Below are 26,891 nucleotides of genomic sequence, written 5' to 3' on the forward strand. Positions count from 1 at the left end.
TCGCGGGGTGGAAGTGGGGACACGTCGGAGTAGCCGATGCTCGAAGTTATCAGCACCGCGTTGATGATATCATCACACTGGCGCATCACAATGTCCTTCCCCTTCAGTTAAAGGGGAGGGCCACTGCGAACTCTGCAGCCACTTTAATGGTAAACACTGGGCCATCAGGGAGGGTTTCGACTGGGCCAGCAGCCTGGAACCTAAGAGAGGGTGCCAGCCGCCAAGGCCGCAGGCATAATTGTCAGCCTGACCTGGCAGTCGGCCGACAAAAAAAACATCACATGGCGTCGCCGGCAGTACCACCTCCCCTTTAAGGGCGGCTGTGCCGTCAAACCACAGAATGTGCACCGACACAAAAAGCTGTCAGTGGCACTGACCGGCGGTGGCGCCGCTCCCGCGGGGCAATTCCGGGAAGGGGTCCCCGCCGGTTGGTATGGGGTCGGCGCATACATGCCACGGTAGGAAAATGGGTGGAGCAGTCCCCTACACCGCTCCAAATCTGAGGAAGGGCAATTTTTTAAATGGCGACCCCTCCGCGGAGACTTGGTGGCCATTCCTTACCGACCCATGGCACTGCTTTCAGGCGGCCACGGGCCTTATAGAAAGGGGCAATTTCGGCCCCAAAATGACTTCTTTAAATATTTCCACCGAGGCCCAAAAAATTTATACCTGCAATTGGTTTGGCTCCTTATTTTCTTTTTGGACATTTACTGGACTCATTCTGCTATAACGATGGGACTGGATTAGATCTAGTGCTCGGGAGCCTGTCGTGTAATATTATTTAAGAAGCAATGTGTAAGTAGAATAAAGTACATTAAAATTCTCTATCGCACCACCATCTACAGGCGTATCTGGTACTGCAGATAGACATGACTGTTTTGAAATAGATTTTTCCATAGGCAGAGCTTGACATAAGAATTTTCAATGCATTTCAAAATGCAATCTTGCAACCCGTTCAGCAAGTTAAATATATAATAGATATATATAATATATAATAATAAATAATAGATATATTAAGCATTACAAAATGGCATATGCTACATTTTACTGTGATCAGTACAATGGGAGACTCGGTAGCAGTTGTATTACTTTTTTCAGAGACTACATCTGATAATATTGTAGAAAACCGAAATATAAAAAGTAGGTTTATGAGGATCAAGTGTTTCTTTTTAAAAATATACTTATATTAACTGAGGTTAACTGAAACAAGGTGGCACAAGATCCTGTAGCTCCAGTGTATGACAAGCAAGTTCCCCACAAGACAAGTTGTGTGATGTTCTGAATGGGGTTCAGTGCTGCCCCAGAGACAGAGAAACACTGGAGAGACTTGTCCTGGGCTAAGCTCAGATCACCTCCTAGATGTCAGTTATAGAGAGCTCAAAATTGGCCCACCCGTTTTTCCGGCGCGACTTTGTGGGCTGAAAATGGCGCCGAAAAGATGTCTCTGGATTCTAGCCACTCTGTGGCCTCTCCCATGGCTTGGCGCGGCGTGGTCTGTCGATTGGGGGGGGGGGGGGGGGAAGCTAGGGCCCTGCGCGAAAAACAGTGCCGCACTGGAGGTTTCGCGCATGTGCAATAGCTCCTGCCCCAGCCTCTCTGTGCATGCTGCCACCCCTATCCCAGGCCGAGTGGCCTCACGATGCGCGCCGGGCTAGAACTACGTTCGCTGGAATAGTCAGAGAGAGTCAGTCAGTGAGTCAGTCAGAGAGAGAGAGTCAGTGAAATACCCAGTGGAAGAGGTTCCATGTCTCCTTTGGCAGGTTGGCAGTTTATCTTAGAAGTCCTTTTCTGCTTCTTGTTGGTGGTCTGTGCTCTCCCCATCGCCCCGCACCTATCCCCGGCCGAGTGGCCTCCCACACCGGCTGGCCCGCTGACTTCCCGGGCCAAGTTTTGATAGGAAGGTAGGACTTTGTTTTATTTTTTATTTCTTCTTGAATGTTTTTATGCTTCTTCTGTGCTTTGTATAGTGCTTTGCAAGTTCCTCTCCGCTTCCCATCCCACCCTATCTCTGGCCGAATGGTCTCAGATGTACCTACCTGCTGATTTCTTAACTCTCCGCAACCAAGGGTTTTCTGTGCGGCCACAAGTGGCCACATACGCTGGCCTAAGTTAGCAACTATTAGCTGTCCAAAGTGGCCTAAATGGCAAAACAGGCGTAGGTGGTTGGTAACACCCCCTTTTAAAAAAAACTAAACTAAACAAAATCCTAACTAACTCACTTACACTGGCGGAAATTGAATATGCAGAATGAGGATTTTTAAGATACACCAGAAAAATCAAGTTGCTCCAAAAAGAACGGAGCAACTCCTGGCCAATTTTCAGCCTAGAGTATCTCATGGAATAAGGTTTGCATGTCAGCCTCTTATCTGGGATGGGGCAGAGAAAAATAAAGCTAAGTGATAGGACATAAAATCCCTAAGGGAATTAAAAAACACTATACAATGAATTAATTGGTGGTGAGGGGTCATTTCACTGCAATGTGAATTACTAGTACTACACCCAGGTGTTTTAAATCTTGACATCTTTCATATAGTACATTGCATTTCTGTGCTTCTGACATAATTGCAGCAAATGAGCTGTGTGGAGGACGCTAAAAGACTGCAGGGTGACTTGAACAGGTTAGGTGAGTGGGCAAATGCATGGCAAATGCAGTATAATGTGGATAAATGTGAGATTATCCACTTTGGGGGCAAAAACACAAAGGCAGAATATTATCTGAATGGCGGCAGATTAGGAAAGGGGGAGGTGCAACAAGACCTGGGTGTCATGGTTCATCAGTCATTGAAAGTTAGCATGCAGGCACAGCAGGCGGTGAAGAAGGCAAATTGGCCTTCATAGCTAGGGGATTTGAGTATAGGAGCAGGGAGGTCTTACTGCAGTTGTACAGGGCCTTGGTGAGGCCTCACCTGGAATATTGTGTTCAGTTTTGGTCTCCTAATCTGAGGAAGGACGTTCTTGCTATTGCGGGAGTGCAGCGAAGGTTCACCAGACTGATTCCCGGGATGGCGGGATGGACATATGAGGAGAGACTGGATCAACTGGGCCTTTATACACTGGAGTTTAGAAGGATGAGAGGGGATCTAATAGAAACTTACAAGATTCTGAAGGGACTGGACAGGTTAGATGTGGGAAGAATGTTCCCGATGATGGGGAAGTCCAGAACCAGGGGACAGTCTTAGGATAAGGGGTAGGCCATTTAGGACTGAGATGAGGAGAAACTTCTTCACTCAGAGAGTTGTTAATCTGTGGAATTCCCTACCGCAGAGAGTTGTTGATGCGAGTTCATTAGATATACTCAAGAGGGAGTTAGATATGGCCCTTGCGGCTAAAGGGATCAAGGGGTATGGAGAGAAAGCAGGAAAGGGGTACTGAGGGAATGATCAGCCATGATTTTATTGAATGGTGGTGCAGGCTCGAAGGGCCGAATGGCCTACTCCTGCACCTATTTTCTATGTTTCTCAGTTCTATGTGTAAATATTGGGGTAGAAATTAAGTCAGCATAAAATTCTAATGATATTGTTAATAAAATAAAACATACAGGTGAATGTTCTTGAACTAGTTTATTGTAAAACACACAAGCAGTTATTTCACTGTGTAAACCAATTTTGTTGTATGAAATGTTTTTGTTTCCTGTACCCAGTTACCTTAACAGAACACGCAACTAAATTAATTTACAATTCAATGTGAACAGCACAAAAAGAAATGAAACCATGTAAAAATCAAAACAAAGCGTTACATTCAGAGAAAGAGCATATTAGGAAGGTGGTATTTCATTTCTTTATAGAAAGCAGCTGTGTGATTAACAACAATTAACAGTCACATACATACAGAATAGAAAATAGTTTGCAATCAACACTTAAGACTGTATTCTTTTCCTAGACCAGCTAGAATATTTTATTAAAATAATCCAAAATGAGCTTTTAATAACAGTTTAAAGCTATTTTCAAATAAATAGTTTTAACAGTTCTGAAGTCTTGTGTTTCATTTATTATAAAAACCTGCCAGTTTTCACATAACTGGTACATAATCAGAGTAATGGAAGCAGTTTTCCTTCTAATGGATATGAAATGAAATTTATTTCAAGAAAATAAGTATTTATTACTCAGTGGAATTTTAAAATATATTTGAAGTACAGTATTCATCACAGTGCATATTTACAAAAAACAAATATACATTATTGCTTTATTTTCATAGCTTATACTGAAAAACTATTTTGCCCAGTTTACTTAAATAGGTTTCACCATCTACATAATTAAATTCTTGCGTCTAGCGCATGTCCATAGCTTTAGCCCTTTCAAAAGGTGTCACACCTGAAAGTGTGGCCTTAGAGGCGTTATGTCTCAAAACATCGCACATCCGTAAGGCAACACATTTTGTATTTAGCTCGAATAACCACTTATCTGATGTTACCAGATCAAGTTAATGTGAATTAATTGAAAGTAGTACAAAGTACCAATGAGGAATGAGTAAGCAGAGAAAAACTGAGCAATTAGATCCTTCAATTTTTTCTCAAAGCTACCATTCACAATCCAAGTATCTCAAAAAAACAGACCAATAAAATTACTGGAACAATTCTTTGTTAATTTAACAGCTACATTGTTGCTTGAGCCACCCACTGAATAACCCTGAAAAATACAATTTATAATCTATAAAAACTGAAACACACATAAAAAAAATCTTTCACCTACTCCATAAAGTCACCCATTTCCTGTTGGAAATTTGTCCGTGAGGTCCACCCACTTTCAGCTGCTTTCAGTTCTGCCCCCTCTTCACAGCATCTATATTTTTCCTGGGCTGCCTATCCTGAATTTCTTCATCTTTGAGCATTTGTAAGGTCTATCGCTTTCCTACAAAGAACAGCACAAAAGATTCATTCATATAATTGCTTTAAAAAGTCCATGTTATCCCACAGACTATTCTGAAGCCAATTATATTCTCACTCAACACTACAATGTATGCACAGCTCCCTCTCAGCCCATTAATCTCAGTCCATGCTCTATTTTCTCAAATTCAAGAACAACTTTTGACATACACAAAAGTCTCTTTATCCAGTCCAGACTACATGATCCAGTCCATATGCTTTTTGATATGACTCAACTAGTTCCTTACCACTCAATGCATCCAGGCCTGGTGTAACCAACCTGCTTCCTACCCAACTGCTTTACAGCAACATTGTAGTGTCTGGAACAAGCCAAAAATGTCAAAATTAAACTGTCATTGGGAGCATGGGCCCCAAGTTTCGTGCCGCGGCGAAAACGGCGCACCTCCGAGCTGGGCGCCTGTTTTTCACGCCGAAAACTGCGCCTAAAAAAAAATCCGATATTCTCGAGCACCTTGGAGCTCGATGTCTGCTTGGCGCGGCGCGCTCTTCGCAGCAGGGGGCGGAGCCTAACACTCGCGCCGATTTTCTAAGCAGCAGGGGGCAGGTACAATTTAAATTAGCCTTCGTGGTGCCGGCAACCCTGCGCGTGCGCGTTGGAGCGTGCGCACACGCGCAGTCTCACACAAACATTGGCACTCGGCCATTTTTAAAAATACTGCAGAAAAAGTGAAGATTTGTTTCTTGGACCCCTGCAAAGACTTGTAATTTAATTTTTTTTGATATTTCTGTGTGTGAGGGAGTGCTTTTAGCAGCACTGCTGAATAAATCACCTGCTGAAATCAGTGAGTTCAGCTTTTCACTGCTAAACTTGCAGAACCGGTGCTGCATTGGTGCATGCAAATTAAGGACTGTATGTTTGGAGAAATAAGAGTGCCAATTCAACTTTGCAATAATACATGGTGTTGACAATGCAGCACCCATTCTGCAAATTTAAATATAAAACTGTCGATGTGGCTGCCTCTCCCTGTCCAAATGGCCTCAGTCCCCCTCACAGCTCGAAGGCTGCTGCTGTATCTTTGACTGCTGGCAAGCCACTGACGCCGCCCCTAAAGCGTGGCCGAATGGCCTCAAGAACCTTAATGAGCTGCGTGTGTCCTGCATTGATTCTTCGGCTGCCGGCCAGCCACTGACGCCGCTGCTATCTCATGGCCAAATGGCCTCACATCGGTCCGCTGATTCTTCGGCTGCCGGCCAGCCACTGACGCCGCTGATATCTCATGGCCGAATGGCCTCGGGTCCGTCCGGTGCTGCTTCTTCGCGGCCAGCCACGAAGAGAATGAAGGCCTGCCTCAAGCACTGCAGCTCAGCTCGAAGCTTGCTGCCGCTGCCGTTGAGACACTGACACCACACCCCTGCCTGTCTCCAACATGAAAGGCCTGCCTGAAGCACTTTCACACAGGTAGGAACATGGTTTATTTAATCTTTTCTTTGCTTATAAATTTTTATTCAGGTTGGATTTATTTGTATAAGTATAACTAAGGATTGATTGTAGAATTTAATGACTTCCCTTCCCCCCCCCTCACCTCGTTCCCTACGCCTAATTTGTAACCTACGCCTGATTTTCTAAAGTGTAGACAAGGTTTTTTCGAGCGTACAAAAATCTTCACTTACTCCATTCTAAGTTAGTTTGGAGTAAGTTTTCACTCACGAAACTTTGAAATCAGGCGTAAGTGGCCGGACACGCCCCCTTTTGAAAAAAAAATTCTGTTCTAAAGTGAAACTGTTCTACCTGACTAGAACTGGAGCAAACTAAATGTGGAGAATTCCGATTTCTAAGATACTCCGTTCTACACCAGTTGCTCCTAAAAATCAGGAGCAAATCATGTGGAAACTTGGGGCCATGATCTCTTCCAGGGAAGCTATTTGCAAAATGCAACATTGCTGAGCCCCACAACCAGCCCTTTTTCATGGCTGTTACTTTTCGTCCATTCTGGAAACCACATTCCTGAGTTCTTCTACAAAGTTATGGTTTGGCAGGCACCAGGTAGTTTATTTCTCTGTGATTGGACTGTAATATTTTCAACAATTCTAGACTCGAAAGCAACAGCCTTTGAAGCATCATATTGATAATGTTAATTTGAAGGATTACTAAAAACATATCAGACACACTCAGACATTCACATAGTTCATAAATATCCCACCCTGTCCCCCCACATCTACTACCTGGTGGCCATCTCACCCCAACTCTCCTCACATTATCTCCCAGTCCTCAGCCCTTGAATTTGCTTACCCTCTCTCTCCCACACCCCACTGAACAGGTCAAGTTGCAATATGATTATGCCACCAAACATGTTCATGGGAAAATTTCCTATTCTATGTTTTTATTCCACTATTTATATAAGTCAGACATCAAAATTCCCTACCAATGTCAAACAGTAAGATAGACATTGCACCCAGGCAAAACAGGCATTACAGCTACACACAATACAAGCTTGAAATGATTCACCTTCACACTAGAAACACACCAGACAATCCACTAGCTCTTTACCATTAAGCTCTTTACTTTTTGACTGTGAGCAACTTGTAGTTATTCAAGTTTGCATACTAAAGCTGCTCTTTCTGTATCAAAATACAAGCTTTATTCTTAGTTTGGATAATGTACAAGAATGCTTTATCATGTTTTCAAAACAAATTTATGACAGTGAAATCTTTGTTAGATTTCTTAAGCCCTTTTTATGTCATTAAAAAGGCTACATTCAATCAACAGTTTGCATTTATATCGTGCTCATGATGTAGAAAAATGTTCCAAGGCGCTTCACAGAGGTGCAAGAGAAAACAGATCGCCAAAGGAAGAAAGATTAGGAAGAGTGAACAAAAACTTGGTGAAAGTGGTGGGTTTAAAGGAGGTTCTTAATGGAGGACAGGGAGGTGCAGGAGAGGTTGAAGGGAGAGGGAGAGGGAGCAGGGAGGTGCAGGTCAAGAGGGGGAGGGAGGGTGGGTGGGTGGAGGAGCAGAGGTGTTTAGGGAGGGAATTCCACAGTGTGGAGCCTAGGTGGCTGAAGGTACAGCTGCCAATCAATCTTGAAAAGGAATAAATACTTGAAGATTGTTGTTACACTAACTAGACAGAAGTATTTTTGAAACTGCTATTCAAGGTTTCAGAAAACTGGAAGACACACTCTGATTTCTTTACTGGTACAGGAGCTTGGACAATACATGTAGGAGATACCCTGCCATGAGACTGGGATGAGGAAGATACTGAGCTTTCACTAGAGCTGCTCCGAGTCTCTGTACTTGTGCTACTTTTCTTCATCTTTCGCCTTTTTGCCAAAGGAGCGTTTTCAACACTTTGGAGGAAAAATCCTTCTCTCTTGCACTTATTAAAGGCCTAAATAAGAAAATAACATTAAAAAAAACATTTAGAATATGCTATCAATACAAGAAGTGTAACATAGTATAAGGTAATTTTGTAAAGGTTTTCTAGCTAAATGAATTTGAGAACTGCTGGATGATGGTGTTAAGTTAATTTATTTCATTAATAGTATAACTGTTCACAATGCAAACAATGTTATCTTGTCCAACTTTGATAACATTGTCAAGGACTGACATGGTCACATCATAGATGTGGTCAGGTCAATCAATACAGTTCGGCCATTAGATGGTTGGAAACAGGCTCCAATTACAGCTTCTTTCCAGAAGGCAATTTTTCTAAAGATGATCCCGTCTCTAAAATAGTTCTGGTGTGACCCAAGAAACAACGAAAATAAAATACCTTAAACATTTTTTTGCCTTGCCAATTTTCTTCCCTTCTCTCACGAAGGTCTTCAAGTTTATGCTGGGGTACATCTCTAAAGGTGCCAGGCACCCTCCAGTACCTCATACAAGTTGCTAATATTCATCAACAAATCTGGACAACAGTCTTTACTAGTTTATCTAATTGACTCCTTACCCAGTATCTGCACACATGCATTTCCAGCAGATCAATTTTCCCAACTCTAATCCAGGGTGCCAAATGTAGCATCCCTACTGTTGTCCTAGCTAACAGCTACCTCAGTACAGACTGAGGATAAAACCTCAGATTTTCCTGATCCGTAGGACTCACTTATTCACTGGAATGTGCTGAGAAACTGTGGGGAACCTAGTCACATTTTGAAATGTATTGAAAAGCTAACACTGATTATACTGGGGGTGACGGAGACGGGGAGAAGAAATAAAGGGCGTGATTTTTCATACTGGGTCGGGAGCGAGGCGGGCGACTTCGGGTGCAGATTGGAACCTCGCTCCCTTCTTCATTCGCCTCTGTCCAAGTGATTTTACGTGGCTGGGCCTTGCGAGGTTCCCAGCCGTTAAAAGGAAGCGGGTCTGATGAAGTCATTTCATGATGCGTCATCAGCCAGGTTTCCTTAAAGGGACCATGCCCACATACATTTTGACAGTTGTTCTGGCAGTGTTCTGCAGCAGTGAGATGCTGCAAAGCACTGCACAAGCACTGCACAAAGATGCATGGCTGCACCCAGACACTCCCATGACTCCATCCAGATAATTATGGAGGGAGTCACAACACGCAGGGAGGTTCTCTTCCCTTCCAATGTGCAGAAGAGACCCCCCCAGGACATCAACGCAGCCTGGTTTCACATTGCAAAGGAGAGCACAAGCAGGGATGTCATCAGGAGGACCTGGGTACAGTGCTGCAAACCTTACAATGATCTTAGTAGATGACAAAACGTTACTGCAAAGCCACAGTCAACCTCATCTTGCTGTGCCACTCATCACATCACCATCATTCTGCCTTCTTTACCCTACCCCTGCACATCCTTACGCACAGCAACTTACCTTGCACCTGCAACCATCCTTCTCTCTTTATCTACATTATCACATCCCCATCTCACTAGCCACCCATCACACTCACCCTCATCCTTGTCCAATCATACCAACTAACAACACACAAGGGTAGGCACTTGGGTGTTATCATCAATGTTCATGTAAAGTTTCTGTTAATGTGCTATTAAACAATTAAATCTTTATTTTCAGCACTCTGCCTTCTTGGACAGATCTGTGCACCTTTGGAAGTGGCTTAATAAGTTGCAGTGAATGTGAGACATAACGGTAACCACCCCAACAACGGTGATGAGTGTGAAAGGAATGGCTTGGGCATTGTAGGGATGCTTTATGATGTTGGTGTGGGGTGGTGCCAACCTGGCACATCATGTGGCAGCCAGGGTTCACATCGCCAAGTTAAGTAAATCTTGCCATGGTGAGGCCATCCCTGGAGTCCTGGGCAGCAACGTGGTCGGGTGCTGATGCCCTGTGTCTTGTGCAGCATCAGATGATTGGTGTTGTTGGTGATGCTGGTGTGTCTAGTGATGTTGGTGTTGGGGCTGATTGTGGTGGGATTCTCAGGATCTAGGTGAGATTTTTTCCAAGGGCACCACCGATACTGATGAAATAGATGGCAGCTGAAGTTGAAGTGACAGAAGCTCACTTCTGTCAATGGTGAGAGAGGTTGCTCCAAGGAGGTGAAACTGGATGGAGAGTTCATTGCAAACACATCAAAGCTCCATAAAGCTGAAAAATGTATTCCAAATCCTGAAGGCTGCAGCTTCTAAGATTGGAAATTGAACAGTTGTGAAATGGTAGCGTTTATACCACTTTTGCAGCTGTGAACTATTCAAACCAATCCAGAGTTGTTGAGAACCCGACACACTTACCTGACGTGATCCCCGAGGGATGGAAACCTCGTAAAAAGCTTGGAAAAATCGTTAAGACATTGTAAACTGTTGCTTAAATAGCTTTAAGCAGCTTCTTAACTATCTCAATTGCCTGACACACCGCTTCATGTCGGGCCTGCAAACTGCAGGCAGAGCTGGCACTTGGGAAATTCACGAGGAGGCGGGCTCAGAGCGGACTTCTGCGCCGCTGTCGATCACGGCCATTTGACAGCGGACCCATCTCCAAACTTGCACCTGTAATGCCAGGCCAGTAAGGTTCCAGCCAAAGTTTCACGTTAATCCTGACATTTGGGTAGCTTTATTACTGTGATTTGTGTTTACTCCAAAATCATGACATGACATTTGAAAAACTTCAAAATTACTTTTTTAAAAAAAAGAGCTTGCATTGGACTAAATTGTCAATCTAATGCCTACACATTATTGTAATATTCTAACCTGATTAATTTGACAAGTGTTTCTGATTTAAGACTTAAGAGGGCTGAAATTGCCCACCGCTGGCCCCAAGACCTTACCATAAAAGTAGCCTTGAAGTAGCTGTTGGCAGAAGATTCAAGAATGTTTGGAGACATCAATGGATTAGAGGACAAGCAGTTGCTTTTATGAAACCAGTTGTTGAAACTTGAGCTAGATAACTTCAGACGAGAGTTTGGATCCACAGTAAGCAAACCTGTAATGTTGGGGAATTATATGTAGCATCATTCTAATATTACTTCAAAGCTTCTAAATAAACACATTTTTAAAAAAGTGTTCGCACTTTATGTTTATATATAAACACTAAATGAGCTGTTTAATTATTAACAATCTAGACAGGAAAAAAGACTCACAGAAATGTGTTTTGTTGCAGCACTACATGAGCAATTTATTTGCTCTGAATGGCAAAAGTTGAAGGCCACATTACCTTGCACAAGTTCCTTAGCTTCTTGTGAAACACTGTTCCACGTTTCCCCTGAGAGTGAAAAGGTTCCCTCCTTTATTGTTCTTGTTATTTCATCAGTACTTGATATCACCATTCTCTGCATACTTTGGAATGGGATCTGTCCTGACAACATTGTATACTAGAATAGAGCAAAATACACATGCATTATAAAGGACTACATTTTAAGCAGTGGTGCATACACTAAAAAAGTGTGGGTGATATCGGAGGAAAAATCTGTTTTACAGATATCCTTTCTAATCAGATGATTATTGATTCATGTCCCAAAGTTGTTTGACACTTGTTAGTCAGTGTCAGAAACAAGTCTTTCCAGTTCCTGGTCAGAATACTATGTCCTGTAACAATTTAACAGTACAGTAAATCTGCTACTTTCTTGTCACTTGCAGTGACAAATTAATCTCGATGGCCAAGGGATGCAATATGGCCAATGTTGTCTACGTAATCAAAACTCAAACCATCCAAGTTGTTGCCAGACTAACCTGTTACAGTGAAGCACCTCCATGTTGTAAGCAATGTTCCCGTTAAACTGCGCGGCCGTGCGGTGGTCTGGAGGTCCTGCGCAACTGGCTCACCACTTTTAAATGGAAAAACCGCGCCTGCGCAGAAGTTTGATTTGGCTGGGCAACCCGTTAAAGGGGACGCGCACCCCCCCAAAAATTAGAGAGGTCATTTGGTTGTAAGGATGAGAATGGGAATACAGATTGGGACAGGTGAAGAAAAGACCTGAGGTTATTTTCCTTCATCATTTTCCAAATACATTTATCAATAGCCAATCATAACACTGGTAGTGGTCTTGGAACAACTTGTAACTCAGATCACTTTGGCCTCGTGTTTAAAATTTGCATACATTAGTGTAGTAGTTAAGTTACTGGACTAGTAATCCAGAGAAAATGAGTTCAAATCCCACCATGGTAGTTTTAAGAATTTGAATTCAGTTTTAAAAGATCTGGAAATAAAAAGTTGGTATTAGTAAAAGTAACCATGAAAATGTCAAGTTTTTGTAAAAACCCAACTAGTTCACTGATGTCCTTTATGGAAAAAAGCCTGTTGTCCTTATCCACTCCAGCCGATATGTGACTCCAGTCCTACACCAACATGGTTTCTGTAGTGGCCTGGCAAGCCACTCAGTTGTATCAAACCATAACAAAGAATTGACTATCACAGTTCAAGTTAAAGGCCAACCACCTTCTCAGGACAACTAGGGATGGGCAATAAATGCTGACCTTGTCATCGACGCTCACATCCCAAGAATTAATTATTTATTTTTAAAAGGGCTAAAACAGTCAGTTAATGAACAGTAACTCCTGCAGGAATATAAAAAGCAATGAATCTGGGCAACATTTGTATATCAGGATAACATATAATATATTAGTCCTTGGACCAGCCTACTCCAAAAAACTTCCACTACAACACTTCACACTAGCTGCAGCAGCAAGCCGGCATTGCAGTAATTACAATAGGGTAAATTAATTGATTTGGTGCTCCCAGGAGGAAGCCGCACTCAAAAAAAGAGTTTGAACCAGAGATAGGGGTACAACAATATACGAATGATTCTTTGAATTCTCCGACACATGCTTCTTTTGCGCGTGGGTCCCAGCTGGGAGAATGGGGTTGATGAATTTACCCATATATCTGCTGCAATGCAAACTTTTAAAAGATCCAAGATAAAAATAAAATATAGGAATCACAGACACAATTTGCATTACATTGCTTCACTGATTATATCACTGCACCTTTTTGAGTACAAATTTGGTAAGGCATCTTGCATATGACCCTTTTATGGGCCCAAGTTTCCACAAGAAAAAAAACGGGCGCCCCTCTGAGCTGGGCGCCCCTTTTTCGCGCCTGAAACGGCGCCTAAAAAAATCTTCAGTATTCTCCACCTACTTACAGGTCCTCTGGCCCTCGGCGCAGCCAGCACGAGCTGTGGGGGGGGCGGAGCCAGGTCCCTGCGCTGAAAACAGTGCCGGGACCTCTGCACATGCGCGCTACAGTCGGCACGCAAGTGCAGTAGCTCCAGGCGCCGAGCTGTGTGGGAGGGGCCCGAAGCACGCAGCCCCTAGTCCTGGCTGAATGGCCTCACTGGGGCTGCGTGAATAAGGCTCCTCCCACGGCCAGCTCCTGCTCCCCGCCCCCGACAAGACCCGACACCCGCTCCCCCCCACCCCCGCCGACCCGACCCGACCCGACACCCGCTGCCCCCTCCCCCCCCCCGCCGACCAGACCCGACCCGACACCCGCTGCCCCCCTCCCCCACCCCGTCGACCAGACCCGACCCAACACCCGCTCCCCCCCCCCTGCCGACCAGACCCGACCCGACACCCGCTCCCCCCCCTCTCTCTCTCCCTCCCCCTCCCTCTCTCCCTCCCCCCTCCCCCTCTCTCTCTCTCCCTCCCTCCCCCTCTCTCTCTCTCTCTCTCTCCCTCCCCCTCTCTCTCTCTCCCTCCCCCTCTCTCTCTCCCTCCCCCTCTCTCTCTCTCTCTCTTTCTCTCTCTCTCTCTCTCTCCCTCCCTCCCTCCCGCTCAGCGACACGAACGGCTTTCTCCCCCCCCACCTCCCCTCCCGCTCAGCGGCACGAACGGCTGCAGAATTCTCCCTGGCTGAAGCACTTTCACACAGGTAGGAAGATGGTTTATTTAATCTTTTCTTGGCTTATAAATGTTTATTCATGTTGGATTTATTTGTATAATATTTGTAGAAGTATAAATAGGATTTATTGTTGAATTTAATGACTTCCCTTCCCCCCCCCCTCCCCCCCACCTCGTTCTGGACGCCTAATTTGTAACCTACGCCTGATTTTTTAATGTGTAGAACAGGTTTTTTCAGTTCTACAAAAATCTTCACTGGCTCCATTCTACTTTAGTTTGGAGTACATTTTCACTGTGGAAACTTTCAAATCAGGCGTCAGTGGCCAGACACGCCCCCTTTTGAAGAAAAAATTCTGTTCTAAAGTAGAACTGTTCTACCGGACTAGAACTGCAGAAAAAAAAATGTGGAGAATTGCGATTTCTAAAATAGTCCGTTCTCCACCAGTTGCTCCTAAAAATCAGGCGCGTATCATGTGGAAACTTGGGCCCTATGAGTGCAGTGCCCCACTAAACAAATGATCAAATTTTCTTTAACTTACATTTTCTGCTCATCAAGCTGAGGGCTGATAGTGCTGAGAAATGGAATACCTTTTCCCATTTTAATACCCAGTGTCAGAATTAATCAGAGATTGTGCATAGCTCCCTCTACTCTGCCCTAGCACTGTTCCTTAACTTCACCATCAGAACTTAGATTAGTCTAAATTTTATAAATGAGCTGTTCTTCATTTCCTCTCCAGGTTTTGTTAATTTTGTTAATTTTTGGTGTGGAATTGTACTCAAGATGATGGATTTAGAATCCCCAACAGTATTTACAACACCTTTACAAGCAGGAGAAAGCGAAGATTTAGATTTCAGTTCTGCCCAGATTGATAAAATCCAAATCCCACATGTGAAAGGACAATCATTGAACACACTGTAATACCTATTCTCCCTTCACAAATGTTTTAATGTTATACAATTTACATGTATTTTATATACTTACTAATATTACTCCAAGGCTCCACAGGTCACAAGACTCATCATAACCACTTTGCTTGAAAATCTCAGGAGCTGCATATTGCAAAGTGAAGCACGGAGTCTTCAATGGCTGGTTGTCAGAAGGCTTAACTCTTGCAAATCCAAAATCTACTAGTTTGATTGTTGCATCATCATTCTGGTCAGCAAACAAAATATTCTGTTTTACAGAAAAAGACAACAAATAAGCATATTGTCATGTATTCAGCTATCATTGTAACCCATGTATAAGCTGACCTAAGTTGTACACTTTGAGAACACTGACCACAGGGGGTGAACTTGTGGGAGACACTCCTAACCTGGACTTTCAGGTATAAAAGGGGAAGCTTCACCCACCGCCTGTCTCTTGAGGTCTTGGTAATAAAGGTAACTGGTCACAGAGTGATCTTCTCTCAAGTATGGGCCTCGTGTGCATTTATGCTGTATAGTAAGGACATATTATTGGCGACAAGAAACTGGGATTTAAACCACGCGAGCATGGCCACTAGCAGCACAGAAGAGAGGTACTGTGTTGGTGATGATTTGGACTTTATTGAGAGACTACAGCAAAGTTTTGTCACTAAGGTATGGTTGGGACAGGATTCAGCTGACAAACGCAGGGCTCATCTCCTGACGGTTTGTGGATCCAGAACGTACTCCCTGATGGAGGACCTTCTAGCGCCAGAGAAGCCGGTGGACAAGACGTTCGAAGAGCTCAGTAAGTTGATCGGGGAACACCTTAAACCGGCGAGCAGCATGCACATGGCGAGGCACCGATTTTACACGCACCGGCGGCGAGAAGGGGAAAACATTCCAGACTTCGTGGCAGATCTCCGGCGACTGGCGAGCCTATGTAAGTTCCCAGATGCATGCAGAGTGGAGATGCTGCAAGACTTTTTTATTGAGGGCATCGGGCACGCTAGGGTTTTCAGGAAACTGATTGAGACCAAAGACTTGACCTTGGAAGCGGCGGCTCTGATAGCCCAGACATTTATCTCAGGGGAGGAAGAGACCAGAATGATTTATGGCAAAAATCTTGGCTCAAATGCGGCAAACGACCAGGGAGTCAACATTGTTAACGCAGCACACAGTTCTCCAGGCAGACAAGGGCAATCGGACATGCCCCAGCATGCAGTCGAACCCAAAGGGGGAATTCAACAGAGACAATGGCTAGCTGAACGGCAATTCATGCCATCGCAATGGACAATGCGGCCAGTAATGGGGCCATCAACACCTGTTAATGGTGCGCTTAAGGACAGTCAGAGAGACAGTCAGAGATGATCGATTGGTAATGGACCTTTTGTTTCCAACAATGGGGCCTCTAGCTCATGCTGGAGGTGTGGAGGCAAACACCCAGCCAGAGCTTGCAGGTATCAGCAAAATACCTGCAGAAACTACAACGTCAGCAGTCACTTGGCGTGTATGTGCAGGAAGCCTGCAGCCAGGTTGATGTACGAGGAGGACGGGCCCGATGTAAGCCCTACGAGGCCAAATGAATACTGGGGGAAATCGCAGGAAGCTGAAGTTCAGCGCGTTCATGTAGAGCACATATACAGTTCATATACCAGGACGCCACCGATAATGATGAAAGTGCTCCTCAATGGCATCCCAGTATTAATGCAGCTGGACACGGGGGCCTGATGAGTATCAAACAGTTCGAAAGATTGTGGGTGTCCAAGGCCAGGAGGCCAAAATTATTGCTGATTGACGCACTGCTACGGACATATACAAAGGAGATCATTCCGGTGCTAGGCAACCCACAAAGTCCGGTAGTCGTGACCCACAAAGATTCGGAGAACAGGTTGCCACTCTGGATTGTCCCGGGGGACGGTCCCGCACTACTGGGGAGGAGTTGGCTTGCTGTCATGAACTGGAAATGGGGCGATGTCAATGCAATTTCTTCTGTGGAGCGAGTATCATACTCACAGGTCCTGGACAAATTTGACTCACTACTTCAACCCGGCATCGGCACTTTCATGGGGACCAAGGTAGTGATTCACATAATTCCAGGAGCCACGTGGCTTTGTCTCCCGGAACGGTGTGGGTTTCTTGCAGGAAACACACCGCATATTTCCCCTCCCGCAGGAGCGAAAAATTGTTAAATCTACGGCGTGCCTCTCTGCCGCCGTTGATGTTGAGGCTGGCTATGGTTACCTTCATGACAAAAGCATAGTGCAACCTCTACCTTAACTTATTGTGGGGGGGGGGGGAAGTGGAGTCGTTTGTTGACCTCCACTCCCTCAGCAATCCAGCGAGGACGTCCCTCGTGCGGTCGACGGACCAGCTGCTGGCGGCGACCTCCCAGAGGGGGACGGGGACTCGGTGGAGGACGCGGGAGAAGATCTGGAGTCCATCGCCAGTGAGGCGGTGGATCTCCTCGTGCACGCAGCTGAGTCCCCCCTCATTCCTGTAAAGGAGCTCCGGGACTTTATGGTCGAGAGCCAGGGTCGCCGCAACCGAGCCCATCTGGCCCTGGAAAAATGGTCCGAGCCGGCGCTGCTTATCAGGTCCATCCGAGCGGCCACTAAAACCATGGCCATGGGCGGGCCCTTATCAAAGGCGCAAAGCCTTGAGCTGCGCCGGCTCAAAACGTTCCTCGCTGGGTTGCTGAGGGAGTGGAGTTCAACAAACGACTCCACTTCCCCCCCCACAATAAATTAAGGTAGAGGTTGCACTATGCTTTTGTCATGAAGAAAACCATAGCCAGCCTCAACATCAACAGCGGCAGAGAGGCACACCGTAGATTTAACAATTTTTCGCTCCTGCGGGAGGGGAAATATGCGGTGTGCTTCCTGCAAGAAACCCACACCGTTCCGGGAGACGAAGCCACGTGGCTCCTGGAATGGCAAGGAGAGGTCCGCATGAGCCACCTCACCGCCACTTCTTGTGGGGTGGCCATCTTGCTGGCACCGCATTTTCAGCCGGAGATCTTGGGGGTCGAGGAGCCCGTGCCAGGCCGCTTGCTGCACGTCACGGTTCGCCTGGGGGACGTGCCACTCTATCTCGTGAACGTGTACGCCCCTCAGCCCGGCCAGCAGCAGACGCGCTTCTTCGAAGAAGTGTCCGTTCTTCTTGGCTCCGTCGACGTCGGCGACTGCATTGTCCTCTGGGGGGATTTTAACTGCACCCTCGAGGCGAGGGAACGCTCCGGTGCCCCGCAGAGCATGACGGCGATCGAGAAGTTGAGGGACCTGGTCGGGTCCTTCGACTTGGTGGACGTCTGGCGAAATCTCCATCCTGACTCCAGCGCCTTTACTTGGTTGAGGCCTGGAAGAGGATGGTCCAGAATCGACCGCCTGTACGTGTCTCAGGCGTATGTTTCCTGCATCCCAGCGGCCTCCATGCGGCCGGCGCCGTGTTCGGACCATCACCACCTGGTGTGGGCGGAGCTCGCTTCGCTCCGCGCGAGGACGGGGTCCGCGTACTGGCATTTTAACAACCAGCTGCTGGAGGACGAGCGGTTCCAGGAATCGTTCCGTCATTTCTGGGCCGACTGGAGAAGGAAGCAGGGGGTCTTCCCCTCCTTGAGGCTATGGTGGGACGTGGGCAAGGCTCACGTCCGTGTCTTCTGTCAAGAGTACGCGAGGGGGTCGACCAAGAGGCGGGCGGCCAGGGTCGGGCACCTAGAAAAAGAGATGCTCGACCTGGAATCCCGTCTTGGTCAAGTCGTCGAGGACCCGGCCCTGCGGACAGTATACGAAGCGAAGAAGGCCGCGCTGAAGGACCTGCAGTTTGTCGGGTCCTGAGGCGCGTTCGTGAGGTGGCGGATCCAGTTCCTGTGGGATCTGGACCGTGGCTCCCCCTTCTTCTACTCGCTGGAAAAAAGACAGGGTGTCCGTAAGCAGCTCTTGACGCTGCTGGCCGACGACGGCTCTCTCGTCTCGGATCCGGAGGGCGTCAACAACAGGGCCCGTGAATATTACGGGGCTCTGTTCTCTCCGGAGCTGTCCAGCGAGGAAGCGCGTAGAGTTTTGTGGGAGGACCTGCCGAAGGTCGGCCCGGAGGACGCTGAAAATTTGGAAGCTCCGCTAAGCCTGGCAGAGCTGACCGGTGCCCTCGACCGGCTCTCGAGGGGAAAAGCCCCGGGGCTGGACGGGCTGACCGTGGAGTTCCACAGGGCGTTCTGGGACGTCCTGGGGGGCGACTACACGCGGGTCCTGGGGGAAAGTCTGGCGCCCGGGGAGATGCCCCTCTCTTGGCGCAGGGCAGTCATCGTCCTGCTGCCTAAGAAGGGCGATCTCTGCCTACTTAAGAACTGGCGCCTGGTCTCCCTCCTCAGCACGGACTACAAATTCTTCGCCAGGGTGATGTCTGTTCGCCTTGGTGACGTGCTGGACCACATGATCCACCCCGACCAGTCCTACACGGTCCAGGGCCGGACAATCCACGATAACATCCAGCTGTTCCGGGACCTCATCCATCGCTCCCAGGAGGCTGGTCTATCGGTCGCCTTCCTATCCCTCGACCAAGAGAAGGCGTTCGACAGGGTGGATCACGATTATCTGTTTGGAACTCTGTGCGCTTTCGGGTTTGGGACGCATTTCGTCGCCCGAATCCGACTTTTGTACGCCGCCGCGGAGTGTCTGATTAAGGTTAACGGGTCCTTGACGGCGTCCCTTCGCTTGAGAGGGGTGCGCCAGGGATGCCCCATGTCTGGCCAGTTATACGCCATCTGCATGGAGCCTTTCCTGCGCCTCCTGTGGACGAGGTTGACGGGACTGGCTCTGCAAGGGCCGGGCGTGGAGGTCGTCCTCTCGGCTTATGCTGATGACGTGCTCCTCACGATAGAGGATCCCGTTGACCTGCGGAGGATGCGTGAGTGCCAGGAGATTTACTCGGCCGCATCCTCCGCCAGGATCAACTGGGAGAAATGTTCCGGACTCCTGGTGGGTCAGTGGCGGGTGGACTCCCTGCCGGGGGAGCTCAGGCCTTTTGCCTGGAGCACGACCCATCCCCTCTATCTGGGAGTCTACCTTAGCCCCGACAAGGAAGCCTGGCCGGCGAACTGGCAGGAGCTGGAGGCCAAGGTCGCCGCTCGCCTAGTGCGCTGGACAGGACTGCTCCGAGTGCTATCCTACAGGGGTCGAGCACTAGTCATAAACCAGCTGGTGGCCGCTATGCTGTGGTACCGGCTGGTCACATTGACCCCTCCCCCTGCATTTGTCGCCAAGATACAGAAGAAGCTGGTGGACTTCTTCTGGAACAACAGGAAGCACTGGGTCTCTGCCGCGGTCTTGAGTCTCCCGCTTAGGGAGGGCGGTCAGTCGTTGGTGTGCGTCAGCACCCAGCTAGCGACTTTCCATCTTCACACCCTGCAGAGATACCTTTACGTCGAGCCCCCTCCTCGGTGGCGTGCGCTGGCGAGGTATTTCTTTCGCCAGCCTCAACTACGACACGCAGCTCCAGTTTGTGAGCTTGGGGGGCGTCAGGACCGCCGTCCAGGGGCTGCCTGTCTTTTACCGGGAACTCATCAGGGTCTGGAACAAAGTCTCCACCAAGCGCAGCTCTCCACCGGCTGGAATGGCGGCTGTCCTGCAGGAGCCGCTGCTCAGGAATCCGTACCTCCACGACCGAGGTTTTAGGTGGCAGTCAGATGAGAGGGCTGTGGCTGGCGAGGTGACCAGTGTCAGGACCTGCTCGATATCGGAGGAGCGGGCTGGATGGCACCATACGTGCTGGCACGGCGCCTAAATTCGGCCGACGTCCGCCGCGCGGCCGATGCCATCGAGTCGCTAAAAACAGCTCTGGGCCCTGACTCCGTTAGGTTGTCGAGGAGGCTCAAGCACGTGGGGAGATCCTGTCCGAACTGACCCCCGTCCGGACGGAATTCCTCATCGGCGCCAAACCCCGGAACCTCCCTCGGGAGCCGGCGCTTCACAACTTGAGCCACCTCGGGGAAATCCTCTCCGTGCCTTTCAGTTCTGCGCGGAGGGGTTTCCTGTACGGGCTGCTCCTGCACACCCTCAACCTTGCCATCCTCGTCTGCCGTCCGGACACGCATGGCGTACCATCTTGCCGTCCGGAGGAGGCGAGGGTCCCCGATGGAGTGCACTCTACACGGGAGTCCTCCCACTGTTTATTGGGGACTTGGCCTGGAGGGTGGTGCACGGAGCAGTCCTGTGCAATAAATTTTTAAGTCGGTTCACGGGCTCCCAGGCCGCCTGCAATTTCTGCGGTCTGGAGGAGTCCGTGATCCACGTTTTATTGAATGTACGAGGTTGCAGCCCCTGTTCCATTATTTAAAGGCGTTGCTCCTCAATTTCTGGCTGCACTTCAGTCCCACACTCCTGATCTTTGGGCACCCTGTGCGGAGGGGAGCGGGTAGGTCCGAGGGCCTCCTCGTAGGACTGCTCCTGGGCACGGCCAAGGGTGCCATCTGCCGGTCCAGGCAGCGGGCGGTCATTCAGCCTAACTGCCTGCCTCTCTTCCGCGCCTACATCCGGGCCAGGGTGTCCTTAGAGATGGAGCACGCGGTGTCCACCGGTACGCTCGCGGCCTTCCGCGAGAGGTGGGTGCTGGAGGGACTGGAGTGCATCATTACCCCCGGCAACCAAATTTTAATTTGATTTTATATGTTTTAAAGTTTAATTTGTTTTAATTGCCGGTTTTAGTGTCCCCTTCCCCTTTTATAGGGGGCACCTGTAAATTATGGTTTTAGAGCCTAAAAAAAACACCAAAAAAAACTACAAAGTACAAAAAAACAAAACAAAAAAAAAGGGCCTTGGGAAATGTTTGGAGTGTCCCTCAGATTGGGGGGCACGATTTAATGTTTAAGTTTACTCCAAAAAGAGTTGTAGCCCTTAAAGGGACCCCATAATGGTGACCCCATCTACGCCAGTGGCAGGGCCAGCGAGGACTTATGCAAACGTGGCGTTCACAGCCACGGCGCCTCCTGTTGCCCTGTCACCATTTAAATTAATTACGAGAAAACATGGGGCCAAGGGCTACACTCACCCCACTATGAGCATTGAGGAGTACGTGCGGGCGATGGCTGGGGTAGTCGGCCCCTCGGCCATTGTCGCAGCCTCCAAGATGTCCGGCAAGGCTGTGTTCTTCCTGGGGTCGGAGCGGGCGGTGTCCCTGACCCTTGAAAAGGGACTCGCGCTGGGCGGGATCTTCCTGCCGGTGGACCTCTCAAGGCCACTGCGCAGAGGGTCATCATCTCTAACGTCCCGCCCTTTGTTCCCGCTGAGCTCTTCCTCCCCCATCTACATCAACTGGGGGAGATAAGGCCGGGGGTCAACCTCATACCGCTCGGCCTCAGGGTGGCCAGCCTCTGTCACGTGTTCTCCTTCTGCCGCCAGCTTTTTGATCGGCTGGCGCGGGAGGAGACGATGGAGGGAGCCTTCAATGTCGTCCACGAGGGGACTGCCTCCCGCGTCTTCTGGACGTCGGACGGCGTGCGGTGCCATGCCTGTAGGGAGGTGGGGCATGTTCGCAAGAACTGCCCTGCCTCCAAGACCGCCAAAACACCGAAGGCGGCCAAGACTGGCGCCGCCGCCACCCCTCCCGCTAGTAGCATCCGCGTGCCGGGAGCCGTAGGTGCTCGGGCATCATCGGAGGGCTTTGGCTTCACGGCTTCCAGCGGGGGAGGGAGTGCGTCCGGTTGGAAGGAAGGCGCAGCGGAAAACTAAACACCTCGAGGCGGGTCCCCTCTGTGTGCCAGACAGCCCCATCACCGCGCTCAAACAATCCCTGTCACCGGCGAGTGCGGGGTATCCCGAGCCCGTGGCCAAGCTCTAGACTAATATCACAGAGAGCTTACCACCCGCGGGCGGGCTCAGGCAAGGAAACTCAAAGGGGGGAGCGGAGCCGGAGGCCTCGGCAGACAGGGAGGTCTCCCTGCCTCCATGCCCCACCAGACGTAAAAGGAGGCGCCACTCCAATGAGGCGGAAGAGGAACAACATCCCTCCGCAGAGGAGTTGGTGCCCGCCGCATGTCCCGCGTCCCCCACCAACGCCCCCAAACCGCGCCGTAGGCAGGGGAATCTGTCCCCGGGGAGGGTGAGACAGTCGAGGCTGCCCAGCCACTGCCTCCCGGGGATAGGGAAGATGATCTGCCTGTTGCAGGGGGCGCAGGGCTACCGGAAGAATGCGTCGCCGCTGGGTCGAGCGTCCTGGGGACTGAGGCGGGCGAGGCCGAAAAGGCCGAACCTGAGCCCGCCCAGCCAATACTCAACATCCCCTGGGATCTACTTGACCTGGCAGAAAAAGAACAAAAAATTAATCAATTTCAAGAACCTGCACCCACTGGGCCGGGGAGTGGTGCTGGGCAGGGTGAAGAATCCCAACCTTTGTCCCTCATTTGGAGCCGGGAGACTTGGAGGAACTGGAGCTGTACTTCGGCCCGGTTTCTCCGTATTCCCTGGTGCCTGGGGAGGTCCACTGCCGCTTCCCGACCCGGCAACATTAGAAAAAGAGCCCAGGGGGGACTCCTCTGTCGACGATCCTGGGGGTGGGATCGGGGCACAGCCAGGGCCGGATGGTGCAGCCAGCCCGTTTGCCATACCCCGTGCGGTCGATGGACCGGCTGCTGGCGGCAACCTCTCAGAGGGGGACGGGGACTCGGTGGAGGGCGCGGGAGAAGATCTGGAGTCCATCACCAGTGAGGTGGTGGATCTCCTCGTACCCGCCGCTGAGTCCCCCCTCATTCTTGTAAAGGAACTCCGGGACTTTATGGTCCAAAGCCAGGGTCGTCGCAACCAAGCCCATCTGGCCCTGGAAAAATGGTCCGAGCCGGCGCTGCTCATCAGGTCCGTCCGCGCCGCCGCTAAAACCATGGCCGCGGGCGGGCCCTTATCAAAGGCGCAAAGCCTTGAGCTGCGCCGGCTCAAAACGTTCCTCGCTGGGTTGCTGAGGGAGTGGAGGTCAACAAACGACTCCACTCCCCCCCCCACAATAGGTTAAGTAGAGGTTGCACTATGCTTTTGTCATGAAGATAACCATAGCCAGCCTCAACATCAACAGCGGCAGAGAGGCACACCGTAGATTTAACAATTTTTCGCTCCTACGGGAGGGGAAATATGCGGTGTGCTTCCTGCAAGAAACCCACACCGTTCTGGGAGACGAAGCCACGTGGCTCCTGGAATGGCAAGGAGAGGTCCGCATGAGCCACCTCATTGCCACTTCTTGTGGGGTGGCTATCTTGCTGGCCCCGCATTTTCAGCCGGAGATCTTGGGGGTCAAGGAGCCCGTGCCAGACCGCTTGCTGCACTTCACGGTTCGCCTGGGGGACGTGCCGCTCCATCTCGTGAACGTGTACACCCCTCAGCCTGCCCCACAGCAGACGCGCTTCTTCGAAGAAGTGTCCGCTCTTCTTGGCTCCGTCGACGTCGGCGACTGCATTGTCCTCGGGGGGGGTTTTTAACTGCACCCTCGAGGCGAGGGACCGCTCCGGTGCCCCGCAGTGCATGACGGCGATGGAGAAGTTGAGGGACCTGGTCGGGTCCTTCGACTTGGTGGACGTCTGGCGAAACCTCCATCCTGACTCCAGCGCCTTTACTTGGGTGAGGCCTGGCAGAGGATGGTCCAGAATCAACTGTCTTTACGTGTCTCGGGCGTACGTTTCCTGCGTCCCGGCGGCCTCCATGCGGCCGGTACCGTGTTCGGACCACCACCTGGTGTGGGCGGAGCTCGCTTCGCTCCGCGCGAGGACGGGGTCCGCGTACTGGCATTTTAACAACCGGCTGCTGGAGGACGAGCGGTTCCAGGACTCGTTCCATCGTTTCTGGGCCGACTGGAGAAGGAAGCAGGGGGTCTTCCCCTCCTTGAGGCTATGGTGGGACGTGGGCAAGGCTCACATCCATGTCTTCTGCCAAGAGTATGCGAGGGGGTCGACCAAGAGGCGGGCGGCCAGGGTCGGGCGTCTAGAAAAAGAGGTGCTCGACCTGGAGTCCCGTTTCGGTCAAGTCGTCGAGGACCCGGCCCTGCGGACGGTGTACGAAGCGAAGAAGGCCGCGCTGAAGGACTGCAGCTCGTCGAGCCCCCTCCTAGGTGGCGTGCGCTGGGGACGTATTTCTTCCGCCAGTAGTACAGCCTCAATTACGACACGCAGCTTCTGTTTGTGAGCCTGGCGGGCGTCAGGACCGCCGTCCAGGGGCTGCCTGTCTTTTACCAGGAACTCATCAGGGTCTGGAACAAAGTCTCCACCAAGCGCAGCTCTCCACCGTCTGGAGTGGCGGCTGTCCTGCAGGAGCCGCTGCTCAGGAATCCGTACCTCCTCGACCGAGGTTTTAGGTGGCAGGCGGACGAGAGGGCTGTGGCTGGCGAGGTGACCAGGGTCAGGGACCTGCTCGATAGCGGAGGAGCGGACTGGATGGCCATCCTCGCCTGCCGTCCGGACATGCCAAGGCATACCAGCTTGCCGTCCGGAGGAGGCGGGGGTCCCCGATGGAGTGCACTCTACGCGTGAGTCCTCCCACTATTTATCGGGGACTTGGCCTGGAGGGTGGTGCATGGAGCAGTTCCGTGCAACAAATTTTTTAAGCCGGTTCACGGGCTCCCAGGCCGCCTGCAATTTCTGCGGTCTGGAGGAGTCCATGTTCCATTTTTTTATTAAATGCACGAGGTTGCAGCCCCTGTTCAACTATTTAAAGGGGCTGCTCCTGAAATTCTGGCTGCACTTCAGTCCCACACTCCTGATCTTTGGGCACCCTGTGCGGAGGAGAGTGGGTAGGTCCGAAGGCCTCCTTGTAGGACTGCTCCTGGGCATGGCCAAAGGTGCCATCAGCCGGTCCAGGCAGCGGGCGGTCGAGGGGGTCGTTCAGCCCGACTGCCAGCCTCTCTTCCGCGCCTACATCCGGGCCAGGGTGTCCCTGGAGATGGAGCACGCGGTGTCCACCGGTACGCTCGCGGCCTTCCGCGAGAGGTGGGCACCGGAGGGACTGGAGTGCATCGTTACCCCCGGCAACAAAATTTAAATTTGACTTTATATGTTTTAAAGTTTAATTTGTTTTAATTGCCGGTTTTAGCGTCCCCCTCCCCTTTTCTAGGGGGCACTTGTAAAATTTATGATTTTAATGCCCCCCCCCAAAAAAAACAAAAAAAAAGGGCAGTTGAAAAGTGTCTGGAGTGTCCCCCAGATCGGGGGGCACTTGAACCAATGTTTATTTTGTCGCCTTTAAAAGAGTTGTAGAGCTGTTGAGTCGGAAAGCCTCCTCGTAGGACTGCTCCTGGGCATGGCCAAGAGAGCCATCACCTGTTCCAGACAGCGGACGGTCGTGGGGGGTCGTTCAATCCGACTGCCTGCCTCTCTTCCGCCGTTACATCCGAGCCAGGTGATGGAGCTCGCAGTGTCCACCGGTACGCTCGCGGCCTTCCGCGAGAGGTGGGTGCCGGAGGGACTGGAGTGCATCATCACCCCCGGCAACCTAGTTTTAATTTGACCATTTAAGTTTAAAGTTTAATTTGCCGGTTTTAATGCCCCCCACTTTTAGCCAGGGAGCACTTGTATAATTTGTGTGTTGATGCCCTCAAAAAAAAAGGGGCACTAGAAAAAATAATATTTTGGAGTGTGACCCCCCCTTGCAGGGGGCATTTGTTTAAAGTGCACAACTAAAATAGTTGAACTGGTAATGTGTAGTGTGATTGTCAAACCTTTTACTAATAAACCAACTAGTTCTTAATAGCAATGTGTTGCTCTGAATTCTTAAGCAAAGAACCCATGAAGCAAATACATTACAATACATACACCCGGCCTCCACAGAGCTGAAAATGGAGTCTCAATAGAATGGAGTAAAAAATGATGGAGAAGGTTATATTGACAGATCTAGATATTTTATCATTGCTACAATTAACACCATTTAATTACAAAAAGTCACAGCAGA

The 26,891-nt window shown here is 49.7% G+C and overlaps 1 protein-coding gene across 2 annotated transcripts in view; it reads right to left on the bottom strand.

Moving 5' to 3' along the window:
* Window positions 1–3,554: 3,554 nt before the first annotated feature.
* LOC139273136 (ribosomal protein S6 kinase alpha-5-like) overlaps window positions 3,555–26,891 on the bottom strand; it is a 148,113-nt gene continuing 124,776 nt past the window's right edge. For both annotated transcript variants that reach the window (XM_070889581.1, XM_070889582.1), the window contains exons 14-17: window positions 15,056–15,247; window positions 11,450–11,606; window positions 11,064–11,218; window positions 3,555–8,210 (exon numbers count right to left, since the gene is read on the bottom strand). In XM_070889581.1, coding sequence (XP_070745682.1) covers window positions 7,944–8,210; window positions 11,064–11,218; window positions 11,450–11,606; window positions 15,056–15,247 — 771 coding nt within the window. In that variant the 3' untranslated portion in view covers window positions 3,555–7,943. The remainder of the gene's footprint in view (window positions 8,211–11,063; window positions 11,219–11,449; window positions 11,607–15,055; window positions 15,248–26,891) is intronic.

Source organism: Pristiophorus japonicus, chromosome 9, assembly GCF_044704955.1.
Source record: "Pristiophorus japonicus isolate sPriJap1 chromosome 9, sPriJap1.hap1, whole genome shotgun sequence".
In the NCBI taxonomy this organism is placed as follows: Eukaryota; Metazoa; Chordata; class Chondrichthyes; family Pristiophoridae; genus Pristiophorus; species Pristiophorus japonicus.